This window comes from Pieris brassicae, chromosome 1 (assembly GCF_905147105.1).
Source record: "Pieris brassicae chromosome 1, ilPieBrab1.1, whole genome shotgun sequence".
Classification (NCBI taxonomy): domain Eukaryota; kingdom Metazoa; phylum Arthropoda; class Insecta; order Lepidoptera; family Pieridae; genus Pieris; species Pieris brassicae.
This window is the reverse complement of record NC_059665.1, coordinates 19,842,691-19,855,325: the sequence shown is the minus strand read 5'-3', so window position 1 is coordinate 19,855,325 and position 12,635 is coordinate 19,842,691. Positions and strand designations below refer to the sequence as shown.

Below are 12,635 nucleotides of genomic sequence, written 5' to 3'. Positions count from 1 at the left end.
GCGTATCAATAATCAGACCGTGTTGTCTTCTGTACCCAGGCATCTAAAGTAATAGTTTGTTGCCGCGAATCGAACGCAAGAGGGATTGTAAACCTTTATCACTAGTAGAGTTTCGAAATGAGAGACTTAAGCTCAATTTAATAAGATGATTATTATATTTTAGGAGAAATGATGGTTTCCCTCGTATGGTACTATCGACCCGAACACACAGACCGCGGCCGATTGCCCGCTGACGCCCCGGACGAAGTGTTCGCCTCCCGACACAGGGACGCTAACTCCGTCGCCTGCATTGAAGACAAATGCTACGTACTCACCTTTAACGAGTACTGCCGGTACGTTATTTAGGGCATACATTTTAAGGTTAATAAAAGGTATTTAGAAAATTAATCCAATTTCAAATACATTTCAACATTATATGTAATTCGGAACTGCGTGGATACTCAAACTAAATTTGTTCCTTAAATTGGTATAAAACTGATTCAAATCACAAGAAACCATCTCGATAAAACATTTAGATTCCGAGAAACTTGTAAATAAAGATATGGAGTACACATTTACAAAAAAAGTAGGAGGTTTCAGACTAGCGTATTTTTCTGCGCGATTATGGTCGTTTAAGTATACGCGCGCGCGCGCGCTGCAATACGCGCTTCAAAAAACCGGACGCGCGTATATTGGCATATTTCGGCGTGTTCGCTTGAACCGGTACTGGCGTCGTGTCAGTAGCAACATGAATTCTTACGAAGAAACATTGCTTATACGAGCTTAGAAGCGCGTCAATGCTCGTACGAGTTGAGCGTGTACCAAAAAGTGCGCCTTTAAGTGTACATCCGCTTCCAAAGTCGATCTTATACGCGCGTTGGAAACGCAAGTCTAACGTAATAGGCCCAAATACTCGTAGATAGACCTATATGCTATAATTCTAGGAGTTCTTTAATAAACAATCACACATACATCTCAGACTAACAACTTCATTTGTATGAAGTCGGTTAAAAATTCAACTCATTTTCATTGATTAAATTGACGTTACAGACGCTATAATATAAATAACGCTTTGTCAAATCAATTTTTAATCATCATTCGTCATGTCAGAAGATTACTTGTAGTGTTTACGTGTATCTAATTATTTCTTATTTATACAAAATCTTATATTCCTTCACCTTGTGCTGATTTATCATTTGTCCCTTTCAGCTATAGAAAACGGCTAAAAGCGGCTGAGGAAGGTATAAGAATCATCCCCTCCATCGTGCCGCCCTTCCCCGCCAGTGAGGTGACGCCTGCCATTGCCCCCACGGACACCAAACTCCCTCCTTCCGTGTCCCCCGAGCTGGTGCTCTTCTGTCGGAAGGTATACGATTTCAGAACCAAGAAAATACACGTCCCTAATAAATGAAACCTTGCATCCGAGCAACTGGATTCAAATTGAAGGCAAGGCCGAGTCCGAGCCCGGACGTGTCCGATCCCAACATTATCAGTACAAACTTTTCTTTAGTAGCGTGTGTGTGGTACGTTGCTTTTAATGTCGTAGAGGTTGATTTATTGATTTAATTTGCTAATCCTTATTCGATAATAATGTTGATAAATGATGCCTTTTATAAAAAAGTAAGTAGACTTAAGTGAAGGATGCATAATTATTGTGAATAGAACCTTTCGCTTGTGACATGACTGTGCCCGATTTCTTACTTCCGTAGACTAAATGTATGTGTGGAATAATTAAGTACATTAAAGCATTTACGTTACTTTCGTCACTTTCTAAGAGTTAATTTTACGTATACGCGTTTTTTCCGGCACGGAATTTTCCGTTTTCAAATAACAACTTTTGGAATCGGAGATGTGCTCGGAGTTCTGAAGCGATTCATTTGGTTGTACTTACGCTCGAAACTTGTGTCAAAAATCTGGATGTTCGCACAAAATTGTTAATGTAATGTTTAGGTATAACATAGACCCTTATGCGAAATCCTTTAGCGATTGACCCCAAAATACCTCAGCTTTATTCCATTATCAGTTTAGATCGCTTAAAATCTGTATGTCATGTAGTTACTAGATATAAGAAAGACCCAGTAAACATCACATATAACATCGCATGCGAATTTAACATCTCATATCTGATATTTGGGCCGATTTGGAAGCGCACGCGCCACAAAATGACTTTGTATCGATGAAAGAACTATGTATATCAGGAAAACATAAAAAGCAATATGATCCCTACACCTCTTTATTGGAATAATATAAATATTATGTACATAGAAAAATTCCATAAAAATTAACAAATTGTACAAACTGCGTGCACGACCAAATTTGGAACTTATTGGAACGAATTTGGCCATTTATTTTTTTGTAATCTGGTTAAAATCTTACAAATAATAGAAACCTTTGAGTTTTTGGGTTTGTTTTAATGTTACACGTATTTAAAAAATATGATCTATTATGAATACAATCAAATTCAATCACTTTTATGCGAATAAATATACCGTTTATCATCCGGTAACGGGACTAGAATGAGATGCCGCCATGACAGTTTTGTGAATTGATGAGTATGAATCACATTGCAATATCAATTTCATTGTCGTGGTTAGAGTTTCGGGTCAAAGATATTTGTGGTATATTCATTCGTGTCTTTTATATTTATTTTATTAATAGCGGGGCAAAATAATTTGAAATCCTCAATTTTGTGCTTTCGAGGATTATTTTAACTTAATCAAGACTGATTTTGCAAATGGTCATTTTAGACGATTTTATCAGTTCATCACATCAATTGACAAATCAGTGATTAATTGTAAAAAAAAAAACAAATGGGAACATTGTAACATATTTTAATAATTAGAGATAGTTTAATCACGTGTTGAGTGGAGAGACGTACGATCTCTTAGAGGTACCGACCCCAAACCGAAAACAAATTGAGACTTGCCGCGTTTGGGAAAAATACTTTTGGGTGCGTTCAGACCGCGGTTCAATCAAATTATACTTTCCCTTTAACAGTGAAAATACGATCCCTTTTACAGTCTTTTGGCAGTGAAAATACGATCTACTTGCATGATTTTTTTTCGTATAAAACATAAAGGTTTCTAATTTTGGTTATAAAAAAAGTCGGTGGTAATAGAAAATCCATCCAATTCTTCAGTTACGAAGAATGAACTCGACTGCGGGCTGAACTGACCTTTAATTTATCAATAAACTGTTAGATTTTTGAAATTCTAATGTCTTATGCGTTGTATCATGTATTTCGGTGGTGATTTGTAGAACATAAAATTTTCTATTAGTATGTTATAACTCCCGTGTATTAAGGGCATTTACGTAGATGTCCCGGTGCCTAAGTTCTAAATTTATTTACAAGAACTATATATATTGAGCTAAAATTATTTGTTTTATTCGCTGCACGTAAATAATTAGACAAGTGTATCAATATTATGTAATACGTGGATTACTCGATGTTGAGTCCTTACCTTATTATTTCGATTTTTTTATTTCATCAATAGATACTAGTTTGATAGAGGTCAATGCACATGTAATAATGTATGAAGGTGCCGGGACACCAAAAGTATCTTAAATCATGAAGATATCTCACTTTATACGTTACTCCAAGTTTCTTTAGCACTTTTTGTTTTGTATATATTTATGTGAGAGCGTGTTTTTCAATCGTTTATGCCGAATATTGTAAAGCAATTTATGGTGGTAGAACTAATTCTTGGCAACGATTGCAAATCAAGCTTTAGTGATACTGATTCTTTAACTATCCAATGAGGTTATATATGTTCGAATATAATGGCTGTAGCCATAGACATAAAAATATAAATTTCTTGTCGAATTCACAGAGGTTTTATAAGTAATTTGCTACCACCTCATTCGTCGGTCAAACTGTGTCAAAATTTTATAAGCCCATTCCGAGGACTTGTATTGGCTCGTTATGGCTGTTATCGAGTAGACACACCTAATAAAAAAAAAACAACCTAATTAATATAATAATAATAAAACATTATTGGACAAAAAGAGACAAAAGAGCGGAATGTGACTGATAACCTCATTGGTGACTATTCCAAAGCTTAAGTTTTCTTATTCTTTGCTTGATGCCAAAAATTTAGCTGCAAACTTATCTATATTGTCAATATACCAGTCTCTTTTCGATTTAGGCTAAAATTTTTAAAATCATTAGGATATGCATATATTTAATGTTCAAGGATTTACAAAAACACAAATAAACGTTCAGTAACAATTATACTTAGCATTGTTAATTACCGTTTACAGCCATAATTGTTACTGTTAAAAAGGTCTTTATTTCTAAGGATGAAAGGTTCATTATTGTGCACCATGAAAACAAATATTAAATTCAAGTGCCAAAAAGATTATCGAATGTTTATTGAACTAATGTATATGCATATTCTTCTGATACTATTAATTATTAGTTAATTTTAGAGTAAATTCCATACTAGAGAATAGTGTAAGTGACCTCTCCCTTGCTTGTAGGTGGATTGTTTTAAATGTTACCTGGTATTCAGCAATTGCAAAACTCTATAGTCAATAATGATTTTTAGATTTAGGTGTATTCATAAGGAAATACCTTGTTTTATTATTTATTTGTTTCAATGGAAATTATATAGGTATATTTTTATTATTGTAACCTACATAGTTACGTTGGCTGTAATTTAATATTGATGTAAAATTAATATATGTATTTTTATTTGTACTCTCGTTTTATTCTTTATTAAAGAAATTATTAACATTTACCATTTATACATATTATCACAATAGTATCAATACCGGCCTCCAAGAGACGATGACTTAATTGTTGATTTATTTGAGTAAGATTGCAAAAATTAATCATTGTATTGACTATTTCCTGTCATTTGAATGAGCGATCGAGCCGCCATCTTGTCGAGGCGCCATTGTCTTTACCTCACTCTGCTCCAGGTCATTTCTGATTCATTCCAATTTGTATCGTGGTAGGAAGCAGACATATCACTTCCAAGTTAAACAGTGAATATATTTCTTTATTACGGATACTGTGTGTGTATAATTTCCGTGCCCTAACAAGAATTACAACATTAATTTATAATATAACAGAATAAGAAAACCAAAAATCGATAAAATATTGATTTTACCTATTCGTGATTAAAATTGGTTTTGACTGGAAGTCGACGGTTAGCAATATCAAGAATGTTATAAAAGTATTATAAATAATGTTAGCAACGCAGAGTATTTTGTACGGAATTATTAGTTTCGGGACAAAACACCCTGGATGTAACAAGTACCACTTGTGTAACCTCATATGTCCGTCTTTCCACAAAAAAGCGTAAGGCACATTTGTTGGCCCCGCACGCTATCAGGATCTAGCGTTCTCGAAGTATTTCTGAATCCATTTAACTTAAAAATAACACCAATTCCTAAGGAGTTAACTCACTCGCAAGCCTTCAGGTACCTTTAGGTGTCGATGGGCGGCGATGTCTCTTGACATAGGTGAGTACATCCCTTTTTGTTTATTTATGAAGCATACTAACATAAAGACAAATACTTATATCCACAAAGATGTAGATACTAAACAATATATGTTCACCTTACAACCAAGCTGCTGGGACACTGGAAAATCGAGGTATGTTTCATAACAAAAATCTATATCTTTTTATTTAACAAGAAAGACGATTGAATTTTTGCACACACATAGGGTATTAAATAGGGATTCAAAAGATTGACTTATTAGTGTATGTATGTATAAATAAATGAGAAAAACGACAGTTTAAAGAAATGGCTTTTATTTGATTTCCTTATCGAGAATATAGTGAATAAAGTAATTACTTCATTTCTTTATTATTAAACAACAATAACCTTACCTATTTTGATAAGTAATTAAAAGGTATGATCACTAATATTTATGCCACAAAATATATAAAGTTAAAAAATACAAATTTCTACTTAAGTTCTTAAAAATATATGTATATTATATTATGCTTAATTACACACACACATTGTGCACTTTGGGATCCAAAATGTTCGTTCACTTTTAAAAGATCTGATGTGTAGAGAAGAGTATCAAATACATCTTTATTTGTAGCCGATCGAGAGTACTTCCTGGCACGATATAGGCTTATACTTATGTAGGTGATTAGTACGTGTCGTCATGAAACAATAATTTGTTCTGAAAAGAACAGTTAATTGCGTTACCGTTATACCACGATGTCGAACTGTTCTGAGAAGAACACGTTCGTACCCTTCGACGGTTGCGCGCAACAAAAAGGACCTCGATTTTATTGTCTACGCACCCTTCGCATCTTGGTACCACATGTTACCACCAGTGGCCAGGTAGGATAATTTTTGTATATAAATCTACAGTTTTTAAAAATTAAACACATTCCACATTCCATCTTCACCTCTTCTCAACGAATTATTAGGAAGTTTTATTTTTAACCAAACTAAACCCAACATACCTAAAGTAAAATAACCTAAAGTGGTGACCCCGAGAAGAACACCAAGAAAATTGAAGATGACGAACACAGAAAATTCCGGTGCAGAGCGTCAAGTTTCATCACAACCGTCGAGCCAAGAAGTCTCCGGTATCTCACTGTCGCTCCGTGTCCCACCATTCTGGCGCGACCAGCCGCTCCTCTGGTTCTGCAGTTTCGAAGCAGCAACCGCCGATCTAAAACGAAGCCAGGCCCAGCTCGCCCAGATGCTCATCGCACAGCTTGAAAAGCAAGATATCCAAAACATCGCTGATCTCATTTGCTCGCCGCCGGAAGCAGATTACTACAACACCATTAAAGACCGTTTAATATCGCTATACGAAGAATCTAACAGCGCACAAACGAAGAAGCTACTGTCGCAAGTTGAGCTTGGAGACCAGAAACCCAGCCAGCTGATGAGGCAAATGAAGCAGCTTAACAAGGACAAATTTCCCGAGAGCACCATCAAAATGATGTGGCTCGAGCATCTGCCGCCACACATTCGTTCCGTGCTAGCCGTCAGCGAAGCGTTTAAAATCAAAACGACGCTTGACGACCTGACCTTGCTCGCGGACAAGATGATGGAAGTCCACACGCCGTCGCAACACATCGCTGCCATCGCAACGCCTTTCACACCTGTAGCATCGCCACCAATTCCAGAACAACCAACCATCGACACCCTTATCGGTGAAATAAGAAGGTTGTCTTTGGAAGTTGCCGAGCTACGAGTACAACCGCGCGACAACTACCGCAACAGTCGTTCTCGCTACCATTCACATTCACAATCACGCTCGCGGAACGCATCAACAAAGCGCAACGAAAACCGACGAGAGTCACAGATGGAAGATCGAAGCCGGAAAAAATCTCCAATGCCGTACTGCTATTACCATCATCGCTATGGTATGGACGCGAAGAAATGCGCACCACCATGCCCATGTTTTAAGCCCATAAACCAGTCGGAAAACTAAAAGTAACGCTGGCCGCGGCGGGAACCGGCGTTACCGAATCATCACACCGCCTTTTCGTTACCGACAGGGTAACGAAACTTACCTTTTTGGTCGACACAGGAGCCAATATCTCCGTGCTACCAAAGGCAAAAGGCTCACGCGAAAAACCACTGCCATTTCAACTCTACGCCGCCAACAACACGGTCATTCCAACATACGGAGAGAAGTCACTCCAACTTGATCTTAACCTCCGAAGACCATATACATGGAAATTCGTCGTAGCAGATGTGTCTAAGGCAATCCTGGGAGCAGATTTCTTGCAGTACCACCACCTCATTGTCGACGTAAAAAACAGAAGACTGATCGACGGGAAAACAAAACTGGTAACAAACGCTCAACTCAGTACTGCAGACATACCTACAGTTCGTAGTGTTGACATTGAGCAAAATTACCACAGCATGCTAGAAGATTTCCCAGGCACAACCAGAATCACTTCAATGAAGCTTAGTCCCAAACATTCCGTTGAACACTTCATTGAAACAAATGGACCGCCCCTTCACTGCAAGCCACGCCCCATTGCACCGCATCGTTACGAAATGGTCAGGAAGGAATTCCAAAACATGATCGATCAAGGGTTATGCAGACCAAGCAAAAGCCCTTGGGCATCACCTCTTCACGTCGTGCCAAAGAAGAATGGAGACCTACGCGTGTGTGGCGATTACCGAAGACTCAACGCCATAACCAAGCCCGATCGGTATCCCATACCACGTATACGTGACTTCACATACCAACTCGCAGGGAAGAAAATTTTCTCCACACTCGACCTCAATCGCGCGTACCAACAACTGCCAGTCAGCGAGCAAGATGTGGAGAAAACCGCCATCATCACACCTTTTGGTCTTTTCGAGTTTCCGCGCATGTGTCCTGGTCTAAAGAACGCCGGACAGACTTTCCAACGCTTTATTCACGAAGTACTGCGCGAACTCGACTTCGTATTCCCTTTCGTTGATGATCTACTCATAGCATCAATCAACGAGGAAGAGCACCGAAAACATCTACGCATCGTATTACAGCGACTAGAAGAATACGGCATCACCATCAACCCATCAAAATGTGTTTTCGGCCAGCCAACTGTGAAATTCCTCGGTCACCAAGTCACAGCGGAAGGAATACAGCCACCCCAAGAGAAGGTACAAGCTATTACAGACTTTCCAAAACCACAAACCGTAGAAGAACTACGACGTTTTCTCGGTATGATAAACTTTTACCGTGAAAATATCAAAGATGCCGCCACCATACAAGCGCCGTTAAATACCTACCTGCACAACGTCAAAAAGCGTGACAAAACTAAGATCGACTGGACCACTGAATCAACGCAAGCTTATGAAGCATGTAAAGAGAGCATAAAAAACGCCGCTTTACTTGCTCATCCGTCTCACCAGGCGATACTTGCTATATTCAGCGACGCTAGCGACAAAACAGCTGGTGCCGCACTCAACCAATTTATCAACAACTCATGGCAACCACTCGGCTATTTCTCGAAGAAATTCACCGACGCACAGACTCGCTACAGTACCTACGATCGAGAGCTACTCGCTATCTACATGGCTGTTAAACATTTCCGCAAAATGTTCGAGGGACGAGAAATAATAATATTCACCGACCACAAGCCGCTAACTTTCGCTTACACAAAAACAAATACAAACAGCGAATCACCGAGACGCACCCGACAGCTACTTTATATCAGCGAATTTACCACTGATATACGACACGTCAGTGGATCTCAAAATGCAGCCGCAGATGCATTATCACGTGTCGAAGCAATCACCTGTCCATCGCCGATCGACTACAATCTACTTGCTGAAGCTCAAGAGCGCGATAGCGATACCATTAAAGCACTCAGTCTACAGAGCAACTTATGTTTCAAGAAAGTCAACCTGCCCGTCTCAAATATCAAATTACACTGCGAAACTTCAACCTCACAGTTACGTCCGTACCTACCAGAAGAATACCGACGTACCGCATTCAACGCAGTACATAACGTTAGCCACCCTGGAATCAAGACTACGAGAAAATTAATTACGCAACGTTACTTCTGGCCCTCAATGAACGCAGACGTCGGCAAGTGGGCAAAAGTATGCCTACAGTGTCAGCGCGCCAAAATACAACGCCACATCAAGTCGATTATCAATTTTTTCACCAACCGAACGATTCGAACACGTTCACATCGATATCGTTGGTCCGCTACCTACCGCGGCCAGCGGTCATCGATACCTCGTGACAATGATCGACAGAGCAACAAGATGGCCCGAAGCATACCCATTATGCGAAATATCAGCTGAAGACGTCGCCAAAGCGGTATACGAAGGTTGGATTTCCCGTTTCGGTTGTCCTGTAACAATAACAACGGACCAAGGACGCCAATTTGAAAGCAGAGTATTTGCATCTCTTTCTCGCTTACTAGGAATCGAAAAAACGCGTACAACTTCATACCACGCACAGTGTAACGGTATCATCGAACGATGGCACCGTGTCCTTAAAGCCGCATTAAAAGCAAGACTACAGACCGCAAGAAGCTGGATCAACGAGCTCCCAACCGTCCTACTCGGAGTACGCGCCGCTATGCGAAGTGACACCGGCGTAAGCGCCGCTCAGCTTACCTACGGTTGCAACATACGCTTACCCGGTGATTTCTTATCAACGACCCGCAATGACGTCATCATGGACTCTGGCTACATCGATCAGCTGCGCGACGCAATACGTAACCTGCAACCAATGCCGAGTCAACCACACAGCAACACAAAACCCATATTTGTACACCGCGACCTGCAAACATGTGAATACGTATTCGTACGCATAGACGCCGTAAAGAAGCCATTACAAGCACCTTACGACGGACCCTATCGCGTGCTGAAACGAGACAGCAAGATATTCACGCTGCAGTTACCTAACCGTGAAATGAATATCTCTATCGACAGACTCAAACCTGCCTACACTATCGCCGAGCAAGATGTGCCTACTGATACAACAACGAGTACCTGCAACAAGCAAAACACATCAAGTGCGAGCGAACTACATGAACCATCAAATAGCCTGAAACATCAAAATGACAACAACCTGAAACAACAAGACACTGGGAACACCTCAATACCTACAAGAACAACTCGCCGAGGCCGCGTTATACGCCTGCCGGTACGCTTCGCTAGAGGGGGAATCCTGTAGGTGATTAGTACGTGTCGTCATGAAACAATAATTTGTTCTGAAAAGAACAGTTAATTGCGTTACCGTTATACCACGATGTCGAACTGTTCTGAGAAGAACACGTTCGTACCCTTCGACGGTTGCGCGCAACAAAAAGGACCTCGATTTTATTGTCTACGCACCCTTCGCATCTTGGTACCACATGTTACCACCAGTGGCCAGGTAGGATAATTTTTGTATATAAATCTACAGTTTTTAAAAATTAAACACATTCCACATTCCATCTTCACCTCTTCTCAACGAATTATTAGGAAGTTTTATTTTAACCAAATAAGGACCAATCAACATAAACCAAAACTACCCTAAACTTATAACGGCATTCTTGCGAATCTTCTAAAAGTTGACCATTAGGAAGCAAGGCTTAATGATACTTTCACCATGAATTACAATTTTGTGAACTGAAGATGGCATGTATCACAATTACTTACATAGAGTTTGGCAGTTTTCAGGGCATAATTGCCAAATTTTTCAGCATTTATCATAACACCCAATGAAAGAGAGCTTGTAATATTATTATTAATTTCTCCTTTTTATACAAAATAATATAATCAGAATATGTTACATTAGAAAACCGCTGTGTAACCATAACATTCTAGTTTAGGAGCGCGACAATTGCATATAAAAGTAGTTTTTTTTAATTTACTGTTTATGTTGGTTAGCGTTAGGCTATCTAATATCTGATTGGGTAGACCATTTACTAGCGGTAGCAAATAAAACGTTCTCTCGCCATATACGTTGTTAGCTCTCGATGTAGAGCCGAATCTGCGTTACCGCTCGAGTCTCAACATCATGATCCACTTGTATTTTTATGTCATCTCGGAAAAAGTGCTCGACTAGAAGGCACTTATTTACTTTTTCTGTTACGGGCAATATTTTGCAGTGTTTAATAATTCATCTTTCTTTATTTTTATATGAATTGAGCACATTTCTCGAGACAACATGTTTGAGGATTCGCGTTTGGAGGTTATATATACGGTTGAGATACGTTGCATAAGTTCTACCGTAGCTACTTAGACCGTAATTGATGACTGACTCACAAAACGCCTCGTAAAGTGCAAGTTTTGTTTTAAATGGGATACGCTGTTTGAGTATTGTATCACAAACGTATTCTATGTGTTGATTCCAATGGATGTTTTTGTCTATAATTAATCCCAGATATTTTTGTTTATCAATTATTTCTATAGAAGGGCACTTGCACACGGTTGATTTGTGGAGACATACGTGTTTATGAGCCAACAATACTATACCAGTAGCTTCCTTGATGGAATTGGATTGTATAGTAAGCAGTTTTGTCTTTTCAATGTTGAGTACTAGTTTAGCGTCGTGGCACCACTTTAGAATGTTGTTAAAGTCAGATTGAAGTCGTTCAATAGCTTTATGAGGGTCCCTATCTCCAACTAACAAACAGGTATCATCTGCGAATTCGTAACAAGTGGAATATTCTACTTGGTTATGGATTTGGTTTACGTAAGTCAAAAACTGGAGAGGCTCGAGGACCGAGCGTTGGGCGGTGCCTTCTGTTATTGAAACCACCTCGCTGTGGGTATTGTTTATTTTCACTACATAAGCACGATTTTTTAAATAATCTGAACACCAAGTGCCTAGTGGCCCTTGAATTCCTATATGATTAAGTTACCCTCAAGTTGTTTATGATCCAAAGTGTCAAAAGCGCTGGAAAAATCGATGAGTAAAGTAAGAGTATATTTTGAAGATCTAAGTTATTATATACTTCGTCCGTGAAACGCGATAGTCCAGTCCCGTGGTATGTTTGCCTGCTTGAAACCCGAATTGGTTCTTGTATATTATGTCCTGTCGCTTAAAAAAAGATCTAATTTGTTCCCCGATACATTTTTCTACTACCTTGTTTATAGAAGATAGTATCGTTATAGGACGGTAGTTGGCATAATCACCTTTTTTGTCCTTTTTTAAAGACAGGTCTTACACAACCTGTTTTTAAATCGTTTGGATAAAGCCCGTATTTAATACTTAGGTTAATTAG

At 39.1% G+C, this 12,635-nt stretch overlaps 1 protein-coding gene across 1 annotated transcript in view; it reads left to right on the top strand.

The window, feature by feature from the left end:
- The window catches only part of LOC123711655, a 138,303-nt gene extending 135,334 nt beyond the window's left edge, over window positions 1–2,969 (top strand). The window contains exons 11-12 of the mRNA XM_045664358.1: window positions 164–332; window positions 1,189–2,969. Of these exons, the coding sequence (XP_045520314.1) occupies window positions 164–332; window positions 1,189–1,390 (371 nt within the window). The 3' untranslated portion in view covers window positions 1,391–2,969. The remainder of the gene's footprint in view (window positions 1–163; window positions 333–1,188) is intronic.
- The last annotated feature ends 9,666 nt before the right edge of the window (window positions 2,970–12,635 follow it).